Source organism: Heterocephalus glaber, unplaced genomic scaffold (assembly GCF_053883595.1).
Source record: "Heterocephalus glaber isolate CG9 unplaced genomic scaffold, H.glaber_assembly_v1.0 deba00001097, whole genome shotgun sequence".
Classification (NCBI taxonomy): Eukaryota; Metazoa; Chordata; class Mammalia; order Rodentia; family Bathyergidae; genus Heterocephalus; species Heterocephalus glaber.
The window spans coordinates 499,885-527,822 of NW_028258191.1; the positions used below are offsets into that span (position 1 = coordinate 499,885).

The 27,938-nt window shown below is 37.8% G+C and overlaps 1 protein-coding gene across 7 annotated transcripts in view; it reads right to left on the reverse strand.

Annotated features, from left to right (window-relative positions):
• Positions 1–27,231, reverse strand: part of Arl5a (ARF like GTPase 5A) — a 101,511-nt gene extending 74,280 nt beyond the window's left edge. For 2 of the 7 annotated variants that reach the window (XR_015450816.1, XR_015450817.1), the window contains exons 1-5: positions 26,851–27,148; positions 15,335–15,395; positions 14,783–14,930; positions 13,056–13,139; positions 1,790–1,941 (exon numbers count right to left, since the gene is read on the reverse strand). Coding sequence is in view for 2 of the 7 variants with exons in the window: in XM_004870027.3 (XP_004870084.1) it covers positions 1,790–1,941; positions 13,056–13,139; positions 14,783–14,930; positions 15,335–15,395; positions 26,851–26,896 (491 nt within the window). In the remaining 5 variants the exon portion in view is untranslated. Of the gene's footprint in view, positions 1–1,789; positions 1,942–13,055; positions 13,140–14,782; positions 14,931–15,334; positions 15,396–26,850 lie in introns of all 7 variants that reach the window. The other 5 variants (XR_015450818.1, XR_015450819.1, XR_015450815.1 and 2 more) reach the window with 4 other exon arrangements.
• Positions 27,232–27,938: the final 707 nt, after the last annotated feature.

A 27,938-nucleotide genomic window follows, 5' to 3' on the forward strand; every position in this document is an offset into this window, starting at 1 on the left:
TCCATTTCAAAAAACAAAAATAACTGAGAGTTTTAAAAAACAGAAAGGTAATGTTTATTGTGACAAAAAAACTAAATGTTTAACAAGAGAGAAATTGTTGTAAGTATTATGACAAAATTAAGGATTGTCACGAAGTATTAACTACTACATATGATGAGGCTTTGCAGATATGAAAAACTACGCTACAATACTAAATTTTTAAAACTTCCTATTTCTGTGTCATGTACAAGAAGTCGAATGTAAAAGATGATAAAAATAAATGGCAATGAGATAAATGGTTGTTTTGGGGTGGCCTATACTTTTCTCCAGTAACTAGATTCCTACTTTTAAACTATTGATAGAAAACAATAATAATAAATGAATAGCCTTAACTTCAAACTGTTAAATAAACATTATTTACCTACTAGCCATCTAGAAACTATATGAAGCATTTGATATCAATATTTTAATTAATCTTCACAACAGCAAGATCAGAATCCTTTCCATGTTACAGAGGAAACAAAGGTTAGCAAATGAGAGAAGTGGGAGTTAAAGTGAGGTCAATTTCCAAAGTTTGTGATCTCCAGTCTGTTAAATCAAATGTTGACCAAAAGTAAAATGAAGAATTTTGAGCAAGGTATTCCCTACTGCACAAGGTAAATGGCACATTTTGCTCAAAACAAAACATTTCTACTTGCCAACTGCTACAAATGGAATCCTATACGAACCAAAATTTGAAAAGGTAGTACCATCTACTGCTTTCCTCTTTTTAAAATGAAACTGTCTTTGTAGTTATAGTATCCATGTTATACAGTCCATACAATTATTCAATCATCAAAGTATACAAATGAAATCTTATGTAAATCCTAGACGACTTGTCATTAGTACCAAATTTAATACTGTAATCAGTAGTTTTTAGTTGATAGGTATCTCAACACATACTAAACTACTTCACAAACATGTACCTTTTTTTTAATGAACATAGATAATTGGTATAGATAATTTTTAGTGAACAGGTTTGCATAAGGTTCTAATTATGCTCTTCCAAATGTCTATTTCCCTAAGACTTAGCTTCAATAACTCATGACACTGGATCACCTTTCATCATGGTCTTGAGAGAAAAATTCTGTTTACTGAAGTCATCAACCTATACTCCAAGCTTCTGCCTTTTCTAAATACTTGGCAAGAACCTCAACCTAAAATTTAATTCTTTTTTCTGCTTATAAATATATACAGATCCACTCAATTTCTGAAAAGTAACAAAAACTTTACTTGAGCTTGTTCCTTTTTAGCTTTTATCTATTTCCAACTGCTCTATTTCATCTCTCCTTCCTCTTCTTGCCACACTTAAAGAGTTTACAGCTGTTATTCTAAAACCCACCTCCCACTTTTCAATTGCTTCATCAATTCCAACTTAAAAACATGGCATAATATAAATACCTGAGAATATTCTGACTTCTCCAGCTCTCAACAACACTCCCATTTCTGAGCTTCTACAGCAACTACATCATCTGTATTCTTGTATGTACTAGTTCAAGTAGGTTTATATGTATCATGTTTATGTTGTTTTATTTTTAAAAATTAAGTTTATTGGTACATTTTAGGCATACATACTGATCACATTCATCATAGGAAATTTGTACCTGTATGTGATTATGTTGTGTTTTAGTATGTAAAGAATCATCCTGCAGAATCTCTGAATGTGGACATCAACTGTATCTTACATCTCGCCCTCAAATATTTATTGATTTTATAAAGACACATATGTTTCTAAGCTAGATGCATGTCACCAAAGCAGAAGATTTCTTACCCCTCGCCAGTAAGAGCACAGCATGCCTGGATATGCCACTGGTGATCTTTAATTGAAGTGAGCTTCAAGAACTGGGAGATTTCTGCTACAGTCATGCATTCTTTAACATCTTGTTTATTAGCAAAAATCAGCAGTCCAGCTTTCCTTAGGTCCTATAAAAGCAATTGAACCTTTAATGGCAAGTCCATATTTCCATATACTTTCCAATTTAACTACTGTTCATAATCTTAGTAACCTAGAATTCATTCTACACAAAAGCATCTCACAGCTTTCAGGCTGACAGAAGTAAACTTATACAATATCATACATTTAAAATAAATAAATATATACTTGTACAGATTTATATATTTCTTGCAGTCTTGGACTATTTCTTTAATGGTCCTAAGTGCTATGTTTAACAGTCATATGGTCAGATATATATCCATTACCTCAATACAAAATTAGGTTTAAATGGCTGAGAGCCAACCATTAGTCTGGTTCTTAAGAGCTCTTCAAGAATCTCTCTTACCTGTAATTTATATTTTCTGCCTTAAGTAACATCAGTCACTATATAAATACTCTATTTTAATTAGCAACCTATCTTCTTCCCTGTGAGCAGTTTTGGGTAGTTCCATCACTCTACTGTTTAAATCATTTCACCTGAATCCATTCCCTTCCTTTCAACCTTCTAAAGCAGCCTTTCACAGCCAGAGTTCTGCAGGAAAATTAAGCTATACAAAAAACTATTTCAGTAACTATACTATCCTGCAAGTATCCCAACAGGGTACACAGCTAGTACCTTCTAAGCGTGTAAGAAATAAATAAATTCATTATATACAATGTATGCCTTTAGGCCTAAACTTTTAGTTCAGACACATTATCCTAAAACAATCCCATTCATCCTTGGAGATCTAACACCTCTTTGTCCAAGATTTCTGAGATCCACATATGCAATAGTCATCTTGGATTGACATTACATTCACCAAATTTCCCCAATTAGGAAGTTCTACTACTTTTGTGCTATCAGTCTGAAGCAAGTTCTTTAAACTTTTTAAATTTGTTCATTAGTAACATTTATAGCATATCTGATCTGGGCAAAAACTTAGCACACAAACCCTTTTCCAAGTACAATAACTGTGCATACCCCAAATGACTGGTAGGTTTTATTCACAGATCAGGCCTAAGTAGTCTTAGTCTCTTTTTGTCCTATTCCTCCCCACCCCCAAGCTGTTTGAATGTCAAAGACTTAGAGGGTAAAGTCACAGACCTTTTCCTCATACCAAAAATGTTTTTTTGAAGTTTATGTACAATTTCAGGGTGTTTACAGATAACCTTAAACTCAATTAATGGATCCTAGGCCAAGAATCCATGAAGGATACAACTCAATGAATTAAAGTCCCATAAAATTATATATACATAAATCTTATTTGGAAATACTGACAAAACTAAAGTTTTGGTCTTAGCCTTGCAAATTTCTTCATTTGTGTTGTATATCATTTTTCTTTTAGGGATTTTAGAGGAATATTTTGGTTTTAATAATGTGTATGTGTGTTTAAAAGATAGTCTTCAGTAGTTATCTAAATATTATTTTATACTATTTTACTCTATGATTACTTTCTTATATAAATAAAATGTCTTGTTTGGTTAAAAGGAGTTATGCAAAATGTTTTATACAATCACCGTGACTGACTTAGGTGCACTGCCCTCTTCAGGATGGCAGCTACCATTGCTATCACAGTTAAGGATGCAGTTGCCTGAACAGCAAGTTCAAAACGTGATAATGCTACAACGTTAAGTTTTAAGTGCTCGCATTCAGTTTCACCTGCAGTTCAGGCCACATGTTTACATAAAACTTGAAAAATTGGAAGGGACAGACATATATAGTCACCATCAAGGACATAACATTTCTTTCTCTTGTTCTAAACGGAAAATGGAACCACTATCAATAGTTGCTGAATCACTAAGTAGATGAACTTTCCATGGTATTGAATTCCTATCTTCTCAGTTTCAGTATCTCTTGTGAGTGTGTGTTTAAGTCTTTTATATAGGTCAGACTTGATAATGCTGGCATATTCAAAGAATGAACTGTTGACATAAATACTTGGCACAAGGTAAGGCAAATACTTTTCTATTATTTTACTTATAAATAATTTATACTCTTCATTCTTATTTAGTGTAAAGTTATTTGGAAAAGCTCTTGCACAGAAAATAGAAAAATATAAGAAATAAAGGCATTTATTGAAGAGTCTCAAAATAAAACACTAAATACAACCTTTTCTAGATATCAAAGGCTCAGCCTTTATTTGGGAGTTCTTGATTTAAAAAACCAGCTATGTTACTTATGTTTAAATATTTAAGAAAATAAATTGTTTTTCATTACATAACTACAAGACCAATTATACACTATGATAGCAATAGAAAATATACTGGATTAAGGTTGCTCACCAACTTGAGTTAAAAAAAGGTCAAAATACAAGATGAACAATGGTGACTGAACATATGCCATTCTAAACACATTCTGCTAAATATTACATGCATCTGTTCTTAATAGCTTACAATGTATTTTGTTTTAGTCAAGATGAGTAACATTTACTAAACATCATCTATATTCCATATACAGATGTCACTTTGCTTCTCAAAGCTTCATCTGTGAAGATAATTCCTAGAAGCCAAGTCATTAGGAAGAAAATTTTAAATTCTGGTGTTTGGAATCCTTTTAAAATCAACTAGTTTCAAACATTTTGGACTTAAGATAAAACTTTAAAGATTTCAGTTTTATATCTTTAATACCTGTAAAGAATCATGATGCCAATGATAATGACTAAGATCCTGTTAATGTAACAGGTAGAGAGCACCCCACTCGGCTCCACGTCTACACTGACCCCCCTCGCCCTCCCCCAGCCTCCTTGCCTCAGCCTAAGTAACTGAGACGACAGACGTGTCCCACCATACCTGGCTGCACGTTCTCATCTTTTAACCCATTTGTCCATCTCCTGATTCCGCATATTTTGGACAGGGTTCTAACTCAAACTCCCTGAAGATTCAGCTCCTAACTTTATGTGTAATTTTCTTATACAATCTCCTTGTTCAGTCTCCTTTCACTTTTAACTAGGCCTTATTTATGTCTTTTTCTTTTTTCTTCCCCTAGCAAAGAGCCTGGGTAGGAATACCTAAATTCAAACTCTGGTTCTTAAAAAAACTGGTCAAATCACATTAATTTTCTGTGTCTTAGTGTACTTCACTTACAACAAATGAAGTTAAGTACCCTACCCAACTTAATGTTCCCAGGTAGTAAAATTAAGTTCTTTTTTTTTTTTTGAGACCTACTATTGGGCTCTTAAAATACTGATCCTGCTACATATTAGTCAATTAGAGTAACAAATGAGGGGGCCTACCTATTAACACAGTAAAAAATACAGCAAAGAGACATTTGTATTTTTTTTTTTTTTGGTACTCAGGATTGAACTTGGGTCCTTGCACTTGCAAGATGGGTGGCAGAACCACTGAGCTAAATCCTCAGCCCCACATTTGTATCTTTTATTCTCCTTCCAAAGTCTTCATAAAACAACTCTTAAGAATAAACAAAAGGAGAGGAAGGGGCTTCCGGGCCACCATCCAGCCTGCCACTCCCGGCCCAGAGGAAAGGGCTTTTGGGCCGCCATCTGTCCCGTCACTCCCAGCCCAGAGGGAGGGGCTTTTGAGCCACCATCCCACTGCTCCTGGCCCAGAGGAAGGGGCTTCTGAGCCGCTGTCCCACCGGCCCTGGTCCAGAGGAAGGGGCTGTTGGGCCACCATCCATCCCACTGCTCCCGGCCCCGTCCCACCTCTCCCAGTTCAGCGGAGGTCAGCCACCCAGGCACCAACAGCATTGGCCACCCCCCCAAAGAAATGAGAAGACACGTAAATAAGTCTCAAAACCAGACTTCCAGATCACCTACAGCAACCCCAAAGAGAAAGGAGATGGAACACTCTGATACTCAGCCACCTGGACCCACTGAACTAGCAACAAAAGGGGATCTGGAAAAAATGAAATCAGAAATAATTTCTCAGATAACAGGAGAGATTGTGCCCCTAGTGCAAGATATGATTAATAAATCTAGAGAGGAGCTCAGGAACATGATGGAATCCCAACATAGGAAACAAATGGAAGCCAAAGAACAGATGCAAAGAGATTTCCACGACATGAAAAACTCCATTGAAAGTCTACATAGCAGAATGTGCCAATGTGAGGACAGAATTTCAGATATAGAAGATAAGATTGCAATTAATGACCAGAAAAGAAAAATTGCTTCAAATTTGTAAGGGAACACGAGAAATCAATCCAGCAATTGCTAGACGATGCAAAGAAGAATAACATAAGACTGATTGGAGTCAATGAAGAAACAGGACAGAGTGCGGATGACATTAAAAAACTCTTCACAGAAATAATGGCAGAAAACTTCCCAAGCAGGGGAAAAGAACCTGACATACAGATAAGTGAGGCATATAGGACTCCAAATAGCCTTGATCAAAAAAAATCTACACATAGGCATATAATTGTTAAGATTCCAGAAACTCAACAGAAGAACAAAGTTCTACAAGCAGTCAGAGAAAAGAAATAAATCACATACAAAGGAAAGCCCATCAGAATCACAGCAGACTTCTCAACACAAACCATCAAGGCAAGAACAGCTTGGAGTGACATATTCCAAGCCCTAAAAGAAAACAGCCTCCAACCCAGATTGATGGACCCTGCAAAACTATCTTTCAAAATGGATGGAGAAAGAAGATACTTTCATGACAAAGAGCACCTTAGGAACTTCGTGAATACCAAACCAGCACTCCAAAGAATTTTACACAATATCCTAGGAACAGACATTGAGGATCACAACCCCAGGAAGCAAAGCAGAATGAACCCATCTGGCATGACAAGAAATTAAATGGAAAGGGGGAGAACCCAACAAAAAGAAAAAGTCATGACAATGACAAGGCAATACGTTTCAGTTATAACCATCAATGTTAATGGTCTCAATTCACCAATCAAAAGAAATAGAATGGCAGAATGGGTCAAGAAGCAAAATCCAACAATATGATGCATACAAGAAACACACTTAATTCAAAAGAAAACTTCTCATAGTCTGAAAAGTTAAAGGGTGGAAAACAATACTCCATGCGACAGGAACCCGAAAAAAAGCAGGACTAGCTAACCTCTTTGCAGATCAAGTGGATTTCAAACCAACACTGATTAAGAGAGACAAAGAAGGACACTACATCCTGGTAAAGGAAACAATCCAAGAGGAAGAGATGACAATCATAAATATCTATGCACCAAACACTAGTGCACCCAACTATATAAAACAAATACTAACGGACATGAAAAGTCATATATGCACTAATACAATTGGAGTGGGGGACCTCAACACCCCATTGTCACAAATAGATAGATCAACTGGACTAAAAATAAGTAATGAAATACTAGAACTCAATTGAACTCTTGAACAAATGAACTTAACAGATGTTTACAGAGTCTTCCACCCCACAAAATCAGAATACACATTCTTCTCAGCTGCACATGGGTCATTCTCCAAAATAGACCACATACTCACACACAGAACATGTTTAAGTAAGTGCAAAGAAATTGAAGTTATCCCCTGTATATTATCAGGCCATAGTGCGATGAAATTGGAGATCCATAGCAAAAAAAGCTCAAAAAATTTCATAAACACGTGGAAATTGAACAACACACTTCTGAATAACCAATGGGTCACAGAGGAAATTAAAGAAGAAATCAGACAGTTCCTTCAATTAAATGACAATGACAATACAACATATCGGAATCTATGGGACACAAAGCAGTCTTACGACGGAAATTCACAGCAGTGAATACGCATATTAGGAAAACAGAATGAGCCCAATTAGACAACCTGATGCTGAACCTCAAGCTTCTAGAAAAAGAAGAGCAGGACAACCCCAAAGCTCATACAAGGGAGGATATTATAAAGATCAGAGGAGAAATCAATGCAATGGAGACTAAGAGAATGATACAAAAAAATCAATGAAGCCAAGAGTTGGTTCTTCAAAAGAATCAACAAAATTGACAAATCTTTAGCCAACCTTGTCAGAAAAAGAAAAGAAAAGGCCCAAATCCATGCAATTAGGAATGAAAAGGGTGAAATTACAACAGGCCCAGCAGAAATCCAGAGGATCATCAATACCTACTTCCAGAACCTATATGCCAATAAGATGGACAACACAGAAGAAATGGACAGATTCCTAGATACATATGAATTACCAAAGTTGAACGAAGAAGACCTAAAACTTCTAAACAACCCAATATCAACCAATGAAATTGAAAACGTAATAAAAAACTTACTGACTAAGAAAAGCCTGGGCCCTGATGGCTTCACTGCTGAATTCTATAAGACATTTAGAGAGGAACTGCTGCCACTACTGTTTAAACTCTTCAGTGAAATTGAAAGGGAAGCAATACTCCCAAATTCATTCCTGGAAGCAAGCACCACCTTGATCCCCAAAGCAGAGAAAGACTCAACCGAAAAAGAGAACTATAGGCCAATCTCACTAATGAACATAGATGCAAAAAATCCTCAATAAGATACTGGCAAATACAATTCAGAAGATCATCAAGAAGATCATACACCCTGATCAAGTGGGATTCATCCCAGCGATGCGGGGCTGGTTCAACATACGCAAACCAATCAATGTAATACACTATATCAACTGTGCCAAGGACAAAAACCATATGATTATCTCCACAGATGCAGAAAAAGCATTTGACAAAATCCAACATGCATTTATGATCAAAACTCTACAAAAAATTGGAATAGATGGTCTCTACCTCAAACTGATAAAAGCCATCTATGAAAAACCAACAGCCAATATCATACTAAATGGTCAAAAACTGAAAGCCTTCACACTAAAATCAGGAACAACACAAGGATGTCCACTGTCACCACTCTTGTTCAATATAGTTTTGGAAACATTAGCCACGGCAATTAGATGAGAAAGAAGTAAAAGGAATAAAGATAGGTAATGAAGAAGTCAAACTGTCATTATTTGCAGATGACATGATACTCTATAGAGAAGGCCCCAAGAACTCCACCAAAAGTCTTCTAGACTTAATAACCAAATTCAGTGAAGTAGTTGGTTACAAGGTCAACACACAAAAATCAATAGCTTTCCTCTACACAAATGACAGACTCACTGAGAGAGAAATAGGGCAAATAATTCCTTTCACAATAGCATCCAAAAAACTGAAATACCTAGCAATCAACCTAATGAAAGAAATCAAAGACCTCTTCTCTGAAAACTATAGCACTCTGAAAAGAGAGATTGAAGAGGATATGAGAAAATGGACAGACATCCCCTGCTCCTGTGTAGGAAGGATCAATATAGTGAAAATGGCCATACTTCCAAAACTGCTATATAGATTCAATGCAATCCCAATTGAAATCCCAGCAACATACTTCAGACCTTGAGAAAACAATCCAAAAATTCATTTGGAACAAGAAGAGAGCCAGAATAGCAAAAGCAATTCTAGGTAACAGAGACATGGCAGGGGGTATCACAATCCCCAACTTGAAACTATCCTACAATGCTACCATGATAAAAACAGCATGGTACTGGCAAAAAAACAGACCTGAGGACCAGTGGAACAGATTAGAAGATGAAGAAACAACTCCAGACACACTTGGCCATCTCATCTTTGATACAGGAGCCAAATACCCTCACTGGAGTAAAGACAGCCTCTTTCATAAACGGTGCTAGAAAAATTGGGTTTCAACTTGCCAAAGATTAAAACTAGGCCTATATCTCTCCCCATGCACTAAACTAAAACTGAAATGGATTAAAGATCTAAATATTAAAACAGAAACGCTGAACCGGCTGGAACAGAGGTTAGGTAGGACTCTTGAAGACACTGGTGTAGGAAAAGATTTTATGAACAAAACCTCAGTTGCCCGTGAACTAGCACAAACAATCAACAAATGGGATCTCTTCTTATTAAAAGGCTTCTGCACAGCAAGAGAAACCACCAGCAGTGTGAAGAGACAACCCACAATGTGGGAAAAAATCTTCACCTGCTCTTCCTCCGACAAAGGTCTACTATCTCAAATCTATAAAGAACTTAAAAAGATCAGACCTCCCAAATTTGAAGACTCAAATGAAAAATGGGCATCTGAAATGAACAGACATTTCTCAGACAAAGAAGTAGAAATAGCAAATAAATACATGAAACAATGTTCAACATCACTGGTCATTCGAGAGATGCAAATGAAAACAATGCTGAGATTCCACCTCGCTTCAGAAAGAATGGCTGCTATCATGAAATCAACCAATAACAAATGCTGGTGGGGCTGTAGGGAAAGAGGAACCCTGCTCCACTGCTGGTGGGAGTGTAGACTGGTGCAACCATTGTGGAAATCAGTATGGAGATACCTCAAAGAACTAGGACTGGAAGTCCCATTTGACCCTGCTATTCCACTGCTGGGGATCTTCCCCAAAGAATTAAAAGAATCATACCACAGTGATATATGTGCACCCATGTTCACAGCAGCACAGTTTGTGATAGCTAAAACTTGGAAACAGCCCAAATGCCCATCAACTGGAGACTGGATAAAGAAAACGTGGTTTTTTTATAAAATGGAGTACTACTCGGCCATAAAAAATGAGAAATTTGAGACATTTATAGCTAAGTGGATGCACATTGAGGCAATACTCTAAAGTGAAATACATAGAACACACATGCATAAATACCGAATAGTTTCCCTGGTGTGAGAAACTGAAAGTGTAAATAAGAACTAAAATGTATAATAGGTAATGTGAAATCAGAAGAAAAGGGGCAAAGGGGAGTGGGAGGGGTAGGGGAAAGGAAAGAAGGGAATGGAATTAATATGAGAAAATGGAAAAATAGGAACAAAATCTTTGTAAATAGGGAGGAATGGAGGGCTTGACAGGAGGGCTGAGCAAGGGTGAAAAATAAGAACCAAAAGAGATTATGTAAAGGTGCAAATTTCCAATGATGAATGTCATTATATTGTATACCTAAAATGTACCAATGATGAGAATGAATAATCGATAATGCAAAATAGGAAGAAAAGGTCCAAAGGGGTAGGGGTAGTATGAGGGACAGGGGAAAGGAATGAAGGGAAAGGAAAAATGATTAGAAATGGAAGAAATGGAAATAAAGTCTTTGTAAATAGGGAAGGGTGGAGGGGGTGAAGGGAGGGCTAGGAATGGGGAAAAAATAAGAACCAAGACGTATCATGTAAAGGTACAAGTTCCCAATGAGAAATGTAATTGTGTTGTATACCTACAATGTACCAATAAAAGAATTTAAGGAAGAAAAAAAAGAATAAACTAAAGGATGGTGGTATACTTTTTGTAAAATACAATATTAAAAAAAAAAACAAACCTTCATTTTCTGTTTTATGGTTTAATGCTTGTACAGTGGTACTGTGGTACTCATCATTAATTGGTTCCAGAAAGTTGCGATGAGCAGAAAAATGATGAGTATCAAAAAACTGTTTTCATAGTGTCATGGTTTGTGTTTAGATATCTCTCCAAAGCCTCATGTAGCCTTAGGTGGGGCATTTTCAGAGGTGGCTGGATCTAGAGTGTGTGATGTTAGAACTGATTCACGGTACAATGCTAGGATCAAGGGCACTAAGATTAAAGGTGTGAGTGCTACCCACCCTAAGGAGCCTGGATAAGATGAGCTAAAAAGAGCTGTGGGCATCCCCTGGTTGCTTTGATACCGTCTGCCCACCATGAGCTGTCCTCCTCTGCCATGCCACCCTGCTTTGGAGCCAGCCAATTATGGACTGAAACTTCTACAAATTGTGAGCTAAAATTTCTCCCTTTAACTCTGGGTGTCTGGTATTTTGTCTCAGCAACAAGAGAAAAGTAACTAAGATAGCTAGAAAAGGTAGTGAGTTACTCGATATACAATTTCTAGCTTGCTCACTGAGGACTAAAAAACAAGTACCTGGACAAAATGTTTGCATTAAAATTTGTGAAGAACCAAATCTGATGAGTTTCAAAGAAGCTGAGAACCAAGGTATGACGTATCCCAAACTAGAACCAAACTGGTAAATGAACGCACAATAGTAAGATCTGTTTTTTAAAACTCCAGGAAGTTTAACATAGCTGCCAGAATCAGAGTCCAAAATAGGGAAAAGTACATTTTGATGGACGTGATCACCAAAAGGAAAACAAGGACTTTACTAGGTTTCCTAAACATTTCCTTTGAAATATTGCTCAAAACAGGAAAATTCTTAAAGCAAATCTCAAAAGAAATCATCAAGTCAATATTAAATATAAAACTTCATTAAAGATATCCCAATTTTCTTAAGCTTTAAAAAAATTCCACTGAAATGAAAAATTCTATACATCTACATGTTAATTTTTCCATTCCTATTTTTAAGTAGTTGAGAAAGTAGCAACAATAACAAAAAGCATTAAAATAATAATTACCACAGTAAATATGATTTAATAATTTCTATTATCATTACTGGTGAACTATATTACTTTGTTTTGCAGTGCTGGAAACTGAACCCAGAGCCTCATACATGCCAAGCAAGCGCTCTATCACCAGGCTATAACCTCAAGCCTACTTTATTTAATTTTTAACATTTTGGGGGGAAGTGGGTTGAGACAAGATTTCACTATGTAGTTCAGGCTGGCCTTGTACTCACTGCAGCCCAGGTTTGCCTTGAACTTGTGGCAATCCTCCTGTCTCAGCCTCTCGAGTGCTGGGATTACAGGCATGTGCCATCAGGCATGGCTTAATTTTTAACTTATGTCACTAATAATATTTTTCACAGATTAACAAAATGTGGCTAGTCATATAATTTTGTTTAGTCAAAGGGACAATACCAGAGAAACCTAAAAGCAACTAATTTAAATATTAGCTAGTAACTGAGAAACAATCAAGAGTAGTTACGTATTAGGTCTTTAAAATCTAATTTCCAATAATATCCTTTATATAAGAAATCTATTTAAAATGAAAAATGAAAGCTACTTATAGGAATTCTCTTCGTGCACAAAAATTTCCAACCAAATTTATCAAGGATAAATGAAACACTACTCTACAGTAGATTCCTCAATCTTTCTACTGCCTCCAGATAGACTTCAAATTTGGGAAATGTAAAATAATAAAGCATGCAAGGCCAGCAATAAAGAATTTCTTGAAAAAAATTTTAAAATAGGTAACAAACTCATGAGAAACCAGAAAAAAATGAATGTTCCACATATGCCCTCCTCCCGTGTCTGACGGAGAAAGGTGACTTACCTCATGAGCTAACATTTTGTAGAGTTCTTCTCTAGTTACAGAAATCCTTTCTCTGTCTGTACTGTCCACAACAACTATTACAAACTAAAATAATTACCAAAAACATCATTAGTGATTACATATGACTGGCATTTGAAAATATAGAAAGTGCTTATTTGATTTATAGGCTAATATCAAGACATTAGAAGCTTATGATATTTTGGAAAACAACAGACACCCATTACACATTGTAAAGCCTCTAGTTAAAATATATTTATTAATTCTTAAAAGAAAAGGAAATACAATGCTAACATTCTAACCAATATACAGAACACTGTTTTCTCCATTAGTTATTTTAAATGCTAATGGGCCTATATCCATCTATATGCACTATAAATCAGCAAAAAACAAAACCAAACAAAAAATTCATTATGGTCCTAAATTTAAATTACTTCCAGACAAGTATTACTTATTAATATCCATTTGAAAATCTAAAAGGGCATGTGTATGGGAGTAATCTGGCAGTTAAATCAATTATTTTTTAAAAATTAACAAATTAAGAGTAAGTCTGTATCTGAAAACAGGCTTTCTTCCAAATATAAATGGCACCTGCCACCTGCAAAGAACTCTTTCCTAAACTGATGAGACTGGTATCAGAAGACACACTGAAAGACTTAAGGCTCTGTGTGGGACTGACCTCCAGTGAACCTCTTCCCCAACTTCATGAGCACCAAAAAGCAAGAGAAAAACAGGAGCAAATGTAGAGTTAACTTATTTAGGATGGCATATATGATGCCCAAGTTAATGCTGACTGCCGACTGATAAAATGCCCTATTTACTTTTTAAAACTAGATATTAATCTCTAAATAAGGTTCTGTCATTTCCAGTCCTTATTACTTTTTAATTTTCATCAACCAAAAGACAGATAGGTAAGAGAATTGTTACTTTTTCTCTTCTTTCACTTGGTAATTTACTGTTATGTGGCTTTACCACTGTCATCCAAGGTATTTTAATAAAGCTGTGAATTTTCAAGGTGTTGGCATAATTTAATACCTGAAGCATTATATATATATATATATATATATATATATATATCTTTATGAGCACATATATTTTTTTCTTTTCCAATACCATGATTAATTAATGGAGTGCTGAGGGTCAACGCTACTTAATTTAGAATATTAATTTCTTAACTCAAAAGCCAGCTTTATGTATGTTTAGAGTATGCTTTGTAAGTATAACTTACAATTAGCACTACAAAAACAACTGTAATAGCCTTTTAATTTACAGGGTTGTACTATGAACACAAGTGTCACAGGTCTAAAATTTTCACTTGGGAAGTAATGTATAAATAAGAAAAAGATGATTATGGAAATGCTTTTTAATCAAAAGAAAAAGCTTTCTTTAATGGGCAACTGTTTGGCATAGAAAAAACTGCTTGGTAAAATTGGATAAGATACAAGCCACTAGAGCCCTCATTAACTTGAATTTCCCCCACATTGCCAAATATCAATAGTAAGAAAAAAAATTATAAATACTTGAAACAAGAATCAATATACAATCAACCACTAATTCTTTACCCAGAGTTTCAATGATAACAAATATATACAGCAATGACCCTGAACTAGGGAATCAAAAAATCTACCATGCACATATAAAACACTCATATTTTTAAAAGATTAACTATTAGGGTTCAAATCTTACAAGCATTTTGTTCATAAGAGCTGTAGTGTATTAAGAAACATTACCTCTGTATTAGTATAATAAGTATTCCAGGAAGAGCGAAGAGATTCTTGGCCACCAATATCCCACATCAGGAAACATGTATTATTAATCATTATCTCTTCTACATTACTTCCTATTGTAGGGGATGTATGTACAACTTCATTCATAGAACTGAAACAAAAAGTTCAAACATATTACAATTCATAAGGAAGCTAGCCTGTCTGAAAAATTTTTCAACCAAGAGACAAAGCAGCATGATTTCCCTTTAGACTATCCTCTATATTCTACCTAGACTATTCTCTAAATTGCTCTAGGAAACTATATAATCAACTATTTTCTATTTTCTACAAGCAAATGAGCTTTAGTCCAAAACAGCTGAAAAACACATGCAATGGCATATAAATTTCTAGCTCTCTAAAAAGAGTTGCTTAAATTTGGCTCTTTATGGCCAACCCTCCTGACAGAATAACTTAGATTCTATACAATTTTTATTGCTTTTATTAATCGAATAACACCCAAGCAGAAAAAATAACTAGAAATAACAAAATAAAAAATTTAAGGTAGTTAATACTTACAATTGGTAAAGGATGGTAGTTTTCCCTGCATTATCCAACCCAACAATGATAACTTTGTGTTCTGAAATTTAAAAAAACACCAGTGACCTATTAATTATAGACTAAATAAAGAAAAAAGAAAAGAAAGGCTGAAAGGAGGGAGGGAAAGAGAAGACAGATTCCTATCTCACCCTTCTTTCTCTCTGTGGTGTAATTCAGTGCAGAGCACCTAAACATACCTTACTGGAACTCAACAGAATATCCTAGCAAGATCAGCAGAAGTGTGCTATTAATATTAAGCTCACCTTTTTTATCCTCCTCTTTCAACACAGAGATCACTCACCTTTTCAACATCTCTCTAGAAAGCCAGAAGTACTATATTCTTTCTTCTCCTATAGGACACTATTCTCAGCAAATGCAACCCTAACAATGTACACATAAATTATAAGTGCTTCACACTGGATTAAGTCATTGAAGTTCTGTCCACGGAATTTTAGGCATCAACTGGGTATGTATATATGGAAGATCAGGGTGAATGGGGAAAAGAAAGGACAGTCTTTGTAACAGGTTAACTCTAAATCACATGTATGAGTATGTTTAAACCACACAACTGTTTTATAATACGACAAATCTAGGAACCTACGGCTATAGTGGTAATGAGTCCCCTCCCCCCTTAGTTTCTGTGGCATCACGTCTTTAAAGTTTTCTTTCTGTCTCTTGACAGTCTTTTTAAACTGACTCTTAAAAAACTTTTTTTTAACTTGACCAGTCTTCTTTCAAACTATCATGCTTCCAAGGATGCCTGCCTTCTTGAACCCACTTCACACGGTTAGCAAAGCACCTTAGGACTCATGTATTTTCAGGCTGTCTAAAAACAGCAGAGTGAGTGAAGAAAGCTATTTGCCAAAGAGGGTTCCTGGTCAGGTGTGGTGATGCACCCCTGTAATCCCAGCACTTCAGAGGCTGAAGCAGGATGACTGCTGCAAGTTCAAGGCCAGCCTGCGCTAATAGTGCATTCAAGGCCAGCTTGAACTACAAAGCAAGCAAGACCTTGTCTCAAACCAAACCAAAGAGGATTCCTGTACAGTCACATCCTTCGGTAGTTAGTTCCCTTCTCTTGAATCTGCAGTAGCTCCAAGAATCACTTTTAATCCACAGAAACAATCATGTGTGACTTCTGAGTCTAGATCACCAAGTACCCTTGCACTGGCAGGGAGGCTGTTTTAGACAACTCCCACTGGGGTAAACTGGACACTGTGTAACAAGTCTGCAACTGCTGTGCAGTTGAAATAGGAAGACCACAGACTGATCCTGTAGTGAAACTATGGAGAGAGATAATCAGTCAGCCCCTAGTAGCCAGCCTCCCCAGCTCTTTCAGGAATTCTAGATGAATAAAGAATATGAACATGAATAAAGAATCCATCTTAGAAATGCAACCTGGTTGAATCTTCAGACAACTCTGTTAAGTCCAGCTGCCATCTGACTACAACTAAGAGTCTCCAAGCTAGAGTTTTCTGATGTTGGTCAACTCATAGAACCATGAAAGATAATAATAGTAACAACAACAACATGCTTGGGATTATGTGACCTTGTCAACTATATCTGACTTTAAGTTTCATAATTATTAAGCAGAAAAACTACCTATCTTTCACGGTTGTGTAACAATTAAAATAGCACACAGTAGCATCTTGCACTAAGAGACAGTTCCTAACCTGCTGTAACAGTTAACTGATTGTGTCAACTCAAGTAAGAAACGTCCAGCTAAACTGGATCAGCATAGTTCTGGGTGTGGCTGACGGGATTTACTTAAAACAGGTGACCCATCCTGGCTGTCAGTGACAGCCACCAATAGGCTTGTCACCTGAATAGAATAAAAGGAAACAAGAAAGGCTCGCTTCTGTTCCTTCGGAGGAACTTCACCTTGGATGTCATCTCCTGGCTTCCTGCCAGACTCTTCAGACTCCTGATATGGACTTGCCCGAGACACTAGAGTGAGCTCCAGGCCTTCAACTGAATCTTTGGATCTCCTGACTCTGAGCAGCCACTGGAAGCCAATCTTATAAATTTTTATATCTCGCATTAAACCTTCTAAAAGCTCTAGTACAGCTGGTGTCCCCAAATCTCTCCTAAACTCCAATCTACCTAGTGGACAGACACAGTCCCCCTCCACACGTACAAAACCCAGTATTAAACTACCTAATCTGTGTAGTTAATGGCACTAACATTGACTTGGATTCCCCAGAACAGTGGTGGCGAAACTATGGCCCATATGCTGCAGCAGGCTGTTAGCACTGAAAACCCTAAAGGTTTGCCATCACCACCCTACAAATTTATTCCTTACCCACAACATCTCATTTGTCACCACGTTTTATTGATTCCATCTCAAACATATATCCTCAATTTATCTCCTCCCTTACTTGAACTCTATCCCATTTCTCACTGTAAAACCGTCCCCAAGTGATTGATCTCTAATCCATCTTCTCATTTTTCCCAGACCAAATTCTCTAGCCAAAATAACTGATAATACCACTCAATTTAAATTATGACTCTCAATTTTCACAGGAAACAAGGCACCAATTTCCAGCCTTGTCCCAACTGACCAGGCTCTGGCTTTATGTCCTCACCACTGCCATCAGCTGCTTAAACTCAAGGGCAAGGTACCCTCTCTCCTGTGCTGCACACAGAGTCACAGCAAATATTTTTCTACCTTTACTCATGGTTTCTCCTTAACTTGGGATTATTCTGATTCTCCATTTAGGCAATTCCTATTAATTGTTTAAGGTCTAGTTTTCCTTGGAGAATACTTTCTTCCGCTTTTCTACCATACCTCTAATATAGTACTTATCATAGTTACTTACATATGCACTCAGAGTAAGGAGGTCTTTACAATTCAAATAGTAAATATTTCTCAAATAGTTACCATTTATCAGAGAAGGGAATTTATAACACTATATTGTTATTCCTGTAATACCATTTACCATAGGGGGGGATTACCAATGCTACATAAGTACTCTTGCTACACAAAAATAGGAAAATCAAGTAAATAGAAAATTTTAATACATTAAGAACCATTTTAGAAACCCAGGACCTAGTCTGTTTCATTATTAGAGATGATTAAGTGAAGGAATTGAAAAAAGGCTCAATTACAAAGGTGACACTTGTTCAAAGCAAAGGGTTAATAATATGTAGGAAACATGCTAAAGTCAAGTCAAAAGTCTCACCAGGTAACATTCCTCTGGTGAATTTACATGATTTTTAGTCTTCCAGGTCCACAAACTCAATTCTCCTATTATCCCAAAGGAGACAGACTTAAGAGATGGCAACCCACAGAAATGAGTAATATCGAAGAATGCCAAATGAGTAACACACAATAAAAGCAAACATTTAAAACTGCCCAACAGGCTGGGTACAGAAATGTGTGCCTGTAATCCCAGCTACTTCTAAGGCTAAGGCAGGAGAATCACAAGTTTGAGGCAAGCCTGGGCAACACAGGGACATCCCATCTCGAAAGCAAAACTGCCTGACAAGTGCAATCTCTTCATCCGGGCCTAACATCTACAACCCACATTGATTACCATCTTCTATCTGCTCCCTCCTAAGGCTTGCCTCTGAGGGTGTTTTGTTTTGTTTACAATAAAACACAAATTAATATCTCTTCCTGAGGAAAAGTATATAGTGCGGCTAAACTAAAAATCAAAAGTTACTGGGTGAGCATGGAATCCCAACCAAGAGTGTGTTAGAGTATGACAATCAATGAATCCTTCTTTACAGTAGGGCCATGACTGTATCAGGGCCAGATATTTCAGTCCTCAGGATAGTCCTCCTGGGAAACTGTTAAAACAGCATGGCAATTTTGCCTCTCTAACTCAACATTTTTCTGTGTTCCAAAACTAAATATTCCCCTTTGATGATATCTCTTCTTCAGTTCTACAAATACAAGTAGCTATAAACATATTAATGCAACCAGAAAGTTTCCCACTGGCATACTGATTTTTTAATCAGAGTATTCTCAAAATGTTGGCTTAGTTCTAAGTTCCAGGAATCTTTTGTAGTACCTTATATATTAACTACAGGACAAAATTTAGACATACTTGCCAAAACTCAGGAAAAATATACATTTACTCTGACCAATTAAAGAAACAGTACGCTAAAAAACCCAAAATTAACAGGACAAGTACAGTAGTAAAAAAGTAAAAATATAGGCAAGACTCTATAATGTATAACTATAAAGAATAACTTACAAATATAAGTTTATGTGTGTAAGTGATACACACAGAGACCTTAGAACACAAGAGCACTGTCTCTTAGTTTCTTCCAAGGTCCTTAATCACTTAAGGAAGTTAACCATACTACTATTAACTATGCTTCTTTTAACCATGTTACTATTTTCCAAAATAATTTGGCACTCTTCTTTTGTAATTGCCTTTAGATCCTGAGATACACCATTTCAAACATTCTCAATGGTGGTAAATTCTTTAACTTTTGAAGATGAATTTGATTTTAAAGAAAGAAGGGATCATTTGGTATCATCTTGGTCAGAAGAAAAAGGGTCGCTAAAATGAGTGCTATCTTTTTATTGCTAAATGAGGTATGATCCTTGAAAAATGATTCAAAAATCTGTCTTCAAAGATATTCTAAAAGGAGTTTCCAAAGACAGGCTGAACAGCAGTAGGACATATCAGTTGAAAGACTATCCAGCCTCTTAAAATAAAAGTTAAAAACTGTAATCTGGTTTAGTATGAGTGGATTAAAAAGTGATCTCCTTACTTTAGCCATATTCCTAAGACTTGTTTCTTAATATTTTTCCTAGCTATTAGGAAGTACTAGCTAGGAAAACAACCCCCTCCCCCAGCAAAAAAAAGGTTTTTTGGGGTTTTTTTTCCATATCTGGCCACAAGCTGAATATGATAAGCAAGGTAAAACTGCTCTGAACAAAACCACCACGCAATAACAGTGACACTGAGATAAAGCAGATAGCAGAACAGGCTCATACCAGAAGTATTTCATCTTCTCATGAACAGAAGTTAGTTGCCTTCTGAGAAAAGGATGGCGCTAACAGTTTCTTTTAAGCCACTAGAGAATGAACTAGAGAATCGGTGGAAATTAGACCCCGTAACCCTTTATAAACTGCTTACATGGTTCTAAGTCTTTCTTCAGTAGTGCCTAGAAATAAAGAAAGCACACTGGGGGAGATACAGTGTGAGGACTCGTATGTTTAGCACAGTGGAAAATGACAGGGAGAGGAGAGTCAGAGATGGTGATAAAAAGCAATGAATCCAGCCAGTCATGGAAACTAGGCAGAAAAAGAAATGCTGAGTTACCCAATATTATGGTTTAGACCAAGAACATCCCCCAAAGGCTTTGGGCTTTTAGGTGGGGCTTTTGGAAAGTGAATGAATTATGGCGTGACAGGGCTGACTTGGGTGTTAGAAAGTAGGGTCTGCTCAGAAGAGGTGTGTCACTGAGGGTGTGACCTGGAAGGGTCTCTCTCTCTCTCTCTCTCTCTCTCTCCCTGGCTTCTCCCTTCTCTCTCTTCTTCCTGACCGCCAGGCTGAGGGCAGCTTTCCTCTGCTATGCTGCTCTGCCATGCCACTCTGCCCTGGAGGCAGTGACTAAGGACTAAATGTGAGCCAAATAAACTTCTCCTTTAAGTTGCTGGTGTTGGACAGTGTCTCAACAATGAGAAAACTGGCTCAGACACTCACCCTACAAGGCTGGGAAAAAGTGGAAACCCTAAAAAGCAAAAGGTTAGAGTTAGTTGGTAGGGCAGGCCAGGAAAGATGGGAAGGCTAAGGTCAAAAGGGAAATAGGCAAACTCTGAATCTGCGAGGCCAAGCACCCTTTGGCCTACATCACGTGCTGGAAGATAAAGTAGAGAAGCGAATAGAGGTTAGATCATTACATAAACATGATGGGAAGGGTGGCTGAGGCAAAGAATGGTTAAGTCTTAACACAGATTTCCTCTTAATTCTTCTCTTGGTTTGTTACTAAAATTTAGGTAAACTGGTCTTTACTTGGTCTTCAGAATGTCTGAAGGGCTTTCTTTCGCCTAATTTTACAGTCAGCAAATTTGTTACCCCAAAATATATAAACATGCAACATATCTCCCAACCCAGAATTTTAAAGTCAATCAAGGAAATATAACCTAATATAATTAAACATATAAATTTTTTAAATGGGTAAAAAAGAAAGAAAGAAAAAGAAAATTTCCAATCAAACATGTACAGAACTCTTAGAAAATCCCAAGGAGCCACAGCTCTGTGAAGTAGTCAAAGATCTCTTTGGAGGGCCATTCCAATGAGGAATCCACAATCCAGATTCTTCACCGCCTCACCCTGGTTTCACAACTGCAAACCACATTCACCACCAACCTCTCCCTTCCCTTCCACTCACGGCTCGTCTCTGTAAGATTTTTGTGTTTTTACAATAAAGCACCAGTGACCATTTTTAATAGCTTTTTAGGTCTAAGATATAGCACTCGAGGTCATAATAAAAACCACAGAGTTAAAGACTTTTTGTGGTGCTGGGGATTGAACCTAGGGCCTCACACAAGCTAGGGAAGTGCTCTGTCACTGAACTATATCGCAGGTCCCAATTAAGACATAATGATGTAATACGGTCAAAGGTAAAGATGCCAACTCAACATTGGCAAACTAGTTTATTCCCAATGATAAGGTTAGATTATTTATAAATACTTGATAATATTAATCAACTTTTAACAACCTTAAACTCTGTCACTACCCTAGTCTGTTCTCATTACCAAAATGGAGCAAGATTCTATAGAAAAAATATATTTGTAGTCAGAAAGTGCTATAATGCACTTTAAAACAAATATTCCAAAGAATCTAAAATATAACATGCATAACGAGATATGGACAAACATAACTTTTAATCATTCCAATTCTTTGATTCATGTCAGTCATCACAAGTTTATTGCTTCATATGATTTGTCTTTCAGAATATCTATGACACAGCATTCCTGCCATTACTCAGCTAAGCCAAGACAACAACACATTGTTATAATGCTTTGATAGAATTCTGATTTATCATTTGGACTTTAACAATCAATACTGTTTTGTCCTAAAAGTGGTCTTTGTTTTTATTTCCTTTCTCTTTCATTTTCTTTTCACTTAGCCTACCAATTCCTGTCACTGCCAGTTTCTAAAAAGTTTATATTCATGCAACTACCAGTCAGTAAATTAAGGGTAAAAAATAAAGGTAACTGTCATTTCAGAGACCTTCTATCTCTCTGAATCACACAAAGTCAAAAAGCACAAACAGCAAGGCAAATAAATTGGGGGTCATTGTAATTCTTTATTCTCACCTGATATATAAATTATCACTAAGCTCTATCAATTCTATGTCCTTTAGAGCAGAAAAAAATCCATTTGTCATGTTCACTAGTGTTCACTCACTCCTGCAATAGAGCATGTGTCTAATAAAGTATCTTTCAATAAACGAACAAGTAAATTACAACTGGAAAACAGGTTTTGGAGGGAGATAACTGATGAACCCATTTTGTATTACAAATTCAATTCTCAAAACTTAAAAGTAGCAATAAATAATGAACTTTGAAAATAAACCATGGCCATTAGTAATGAAGTTTCAGAAAAAAAAGCCTTTTCTTTGTAGTAAGAGGTTGCTGAAGAAAACAATGATTATACATGGCAAAATTAGAGATCCAATCAGGGGACAGAGATTACAGAATAATGTGAACTTGGAAATTTTAATATAAAGAAAACTATTACACAAGATTGAGATAATAAGGAATAGCTAAGAGAAAAGAACTACGAAGATTATAAGAATGACAAAAGGAGAATTTATCCCCCTTAGGGCTGAGACAGAGCTCCTCTGCTGGGCTCAGGACTGAGATAAAGACCTTATTGGAGGGCACAGCTATGGCTCACTGAATGGCTGAGAAGTAGCCCTGGTGAGATGCCAGGGGAACTTCCTGGAAATCCTCCCACTAGAGAGCTGAGGAAAACTGTTCATTAGGAGTATTTTGCTGGAGGCCTTCCATCATGAAACTGACTGAGGTGGGTGCTAGGTGAAGCTGACACCATGAAGCCCAAGATCCAGGCACTAGTGAAGGTGTTTGTGCTCAAAGAGAGCCCACGAGGAAAAATCCTTCCCACCTGCAATGCTGTCCTTCCAGTGCCGTCCATGAACAAAGCTGAATACTGTGCCCACTGACAAAGAAAAATATTTAAAGGACCTGGTTTCATTTCCACACAACATGCAAAAAAGACTCATTTGGAGCTGAGGTAACACAATTATAAATGGTACAGTCCACTCAGCTTCCACACGTACATGTTTGAACCCCCTTTAAAAAAAACATAAACAGAGATGGCTTCTTCAGCACCAGGTTTGTACAGTACTGAAAGCTATTCCCACACTCATGAGTAACTTATAATTCCTATGGTAACAACCAATCAGAAGAGAACTATAGGGCTAACAACGGGGAAACCGCACAATTTCTTTCATAGTTTACATCAGTGTCAGGAAGTTCCTTTTTTTATCTAACACGAATCCTGCTTATACAAAAAAAGTTATGTGTGCTTGTTTTTAAGAGTACTAACTCCAGCACTAGACAAGCTTGGTTAGAATCCTAGGCCTATCACTTTTAATTATAGTGCTTTAAGAAAACTACTTAATATTTCTTTGCCCCTGTAAAAGGGGAATATCCACCTTGTGAGGAAATCAACTAAATTATAAATCAACTAAATGCAGATTAAATCAACTAATCTGTTTAAGCATTTAGAACCTTGCAAAAGTCAGTAAATGTAAATTATTTTATTTGTAGAGATGGAATGAGTGCATTTTCTGTCTTCCTACACTGTAATGAAAGCCCCATAAGGGAAGGAAGAGTTGCCTCTTGTTCACTGTAGTATTCCTACCACCTAGAACAGGTCTTGGTCCAAAAAGGTGCTCAAAAAATAAATTCTAACAGACCACTGATCACAAAGCCCTTCTATATACAGTATATAAAAGGTCACTAATGGCAACTCTTCAAAGTCCTAAAGATAGCAACTAAGAGTTGAGGTGGAGGAAAAAAAGGATGTCAATCTCTTTTAAGAAGACCAATAATCACCAGCAGATTTCTTTGGTGTTGAATTTGCCTGGCTCTCTCATTTAACAGCTGTAAGACCTGGAAAGATTACTCCACTTCAGCCTCAGTTTCCTCTTTTCAGGGGAAATAAATCACTTCAAAGGAACATCAAAACATCAACAAAGAATAAAGTGCGTGTTCTATTGATTATATCACCTAAAATGTAACCTCAGGTTCTTGTGAGCTGTATGTAATTAGCTTTGGCTATGCACTAAATCTAAGCTTTCACCGAAAAGGCTATTCCACAGGGTTTGCAGAAGAGATCTGGTACAATTTAAATTTCATCAGTATCACAAATTCTGCAATTCCCTTAAACCTTTTTTCCAATAGTTTCTGTCAAAAGAATATAGAATTGTTTCCTGAATCTTCTGTAGGTAAAACAGCAGCTAAGATACATCTCACCTATATACATCCAATTTACCACACAACCAAAAAACCGAAAAGAATCTAGAATTAGACTGGAGTACATATTCTGAAAACTGACTCTATTTATTTAACAACAACACTGTTTAACAGAAGAGAAATCATTTATTCACTTCCACAATATGAACATGTAACTTTCTAGAACATGTCTTCATCAATTACTAATTTCCCAAAATCAAAGTAAATGTCCAGCAAAAGAGAAAGAAAACATACACACATACACACAATACAAGTCATACTAACACTAGTAAGAGCAATGTGTAGAGGTACCAACTTATATATTCTATGTACTACTGGTAAGTAGGTGTTGGCAAAACTGTAATTCATTCTTTTTTCTTTTTTCTTTTTCTTTTTTTGGTACCGGGGATAGAACTCAGGACCTTGTGGTTTCGAGGCAGGCGCGGTACCACTGGGCTAAATCCCTGGCTCTGTAATTCCTTAAAGTTACAGAAACAATTTTATTGACTCAAAATAGAGGTGATAGCTATTTTTCTGGCTGTACTAGAGCTCAATTAACAAGCAAAGTTTTTCTAAACCTCACAGAAGAGATTCAGAAACACTACTTTTGCTAAAAAATAATTCAAAATTACAGATGGTAAAGCTAGACTTGAGCTTATCTACCCTAAATACCACCAGTTTTACAGCAATGTAAGTTTTAATACTTGAAAGCTGGGGATTAAGTTTTGAAGATCTGTAGTCGCCACAGATCCCCAGTGTCCTAGGTGAGAACACCTAGATCCAGCAAGGTGAAGTGATTGGTTCCCATTTTCCCTCTCCCAACTCACACAGCCAGTCAGAGACTGCGAAGTGTTGATTAGAACTGGTTCCGTCCACTCCAGGAGAAAGCCCCATGCCACCTTCCATTCCATTTAGTATCATGTGACCTACACTACCATCTGGTCCAGTTCCACTCCTTTCCCATCTCTTTGTAAGAGCAGCTCCATCACCGAGGAGGAAGGGGTGAGGAGCCGGTCTACAAAAAGGTTGCGACCACTGATCCAAATTTTAACTGGAAAACTTTTGAGATGTGACACCACCAACTTATACAAGAGAAAAACCACAAACTAAGTTATTCACAGCAGGAATGATGAACTGTCCAATTCGAGTTTAAAAATAAAAGACATCACTCACTACATTTGATCTTAACTGTCGTCCTTTTTGTTAAAACGGTGTCCTTTCTCTAGTTTTAGACACATTTTGTAATTTTAACAAACCTGCTATGCATTTCAGGGTACTGCTTGAGTTTAGATAAATTTAAGCATCATCCCCATAAAACACTGTCCCTGATAACTTGCTAGCTACCCTACCGTTAACAACGTTTCATATAGGATGGTTTTTAAAGCTTTCAGCGAAACACTTAAAATATTTTTAACCTAGCCAAAAAACTAAAAGGAAAAAAAAACCTCTTGATAATCCACAAAGGTACGAAAATGACCTTAAGCTTAACCTTAAAGACACACATAAATACAGCAGGCGGGGAATTCCACCACTATTCCGGAGTCTCTCCCGCCCCTCCCGCAGAGGGGTGGCGGTAAAGGGAAATCTCAGAAGCCTGAAGTGTCCGCACGTTTTCTGCATTCTGCAACTCTTAGTCTCTTAGCAGTGCGGCAAAGGCCCTAACCTCCAACCTTCATCCCAAAAGACGCCAGCCAGCATTTCCCGTTGCTGTCCAAACTCAACTGCTGACGGAAGAAAGGAGTGAAAGACAGACCAAGCCGTGTCACTCAGGGGCATCGGACTCGGGACAAGAAACCCTTTTCACTCCCAACTGAAGTCGGAGCAATGGGTGTGTGGCGAAAGAGACTTCTTAGGAAGATTCACTAAGACAAAGGTTTGGGAGTTGGAAAAAAGCCCCAAGCTCGCGAACGGGGACCGAAAGGTCCTAGGCCTGCACGGGAGCAGCGCGCACCGCGCCGCCCACAGTCCGGAAGTATTCGGAGGCCCCACTGCCCCTGGCAGGACCGACCCTCGCCCGACACGTAGGCCCGCGGCCCGAGCCCCTCACCCTGGTGATTGAACAGTCTCCATATCCTGGTGAAGAGAATTCCCATTCTCGGGCAGCGAAGCCCCTCCAGCCACCCGGACCGCCAGGCCTCCCCCGGCTCAGGCTGAGTGCAAGAGAGACGCGCTGGAGCCTCCGCCTCTGCTACTACCGCTCCCGCGCTGGCCGCCGGCCCGCTTCCAGGGAACCGAAGGGAGGGCAAAGCCCAGGCCGCCCTGCCGCGCGCGAGGCCCCGCCGCTGCCGCCGCGGCACTCGCCTGGCTCGCGGACATCGCCGCCGCGTTGTCTGCGTCGAGCCGCGCGGGCCACCGTCCTTCCCCAGTTCCTCGCTGCGTTGGCGGCGACTACGCGGGCGGGGGAGGTGAAAGGGCGGGGCTGGCGGGACTGGGGTGCGCAGGCGCGGGACGGAGGGGCGGAGCCTGGGGGTGGACGCGGGCCTGGCTTTGCTCGTTTGTGCACAGTAGGGATCGTAGGCTGAGGGATCTCACCCGGGGATCGAAGTTGCTGTGCCGGCTGGGGGTTGGAACAGCCGGCTCTCCACTGCCTGCTGCTGAGCCCCCGCCGAGTTACGTTCTCCCTGAATATCCTCCATAGAGCCGTAAAGCAAACATATAATAGTGCCTGTGTCCACCCCTACACACACTCGCACCACCCAAAATCCGTCTTGACCCTCGATGACTGGGTGTTCCAAAGGGTCTTTCTCTGTAGAGCCTCTTACCCCTTCACACTCAGCCGAAGTCAGTGACCTTATCTTGGCAGTCATCTTAAGGCTACCTTGGCACCTTCAAGGGTCTTTCTCTCCAATCTCCCTCCACTTTCAGATCTGTCTTGCCCACCGGACTGCTAGCCACATGCTCTCTTATCTCAATATATAGGAAAGTAATGTTTTAAAACTTCTTTTGGGGTTTATATTAAAAAGTCAAACTTTAGAGAAAACGTGAAGGGAAAGAAAATCTTTAGAGTAATGCATACCACATAATTTATTAATTATGCCTGTATTTACTTAATAAAAATTTTTATAAGCTGTTTTAGAAAAACAATATTGTTAACTTAATCAGCTTGCATTAACTTATATTTCCATTCTTTCACAT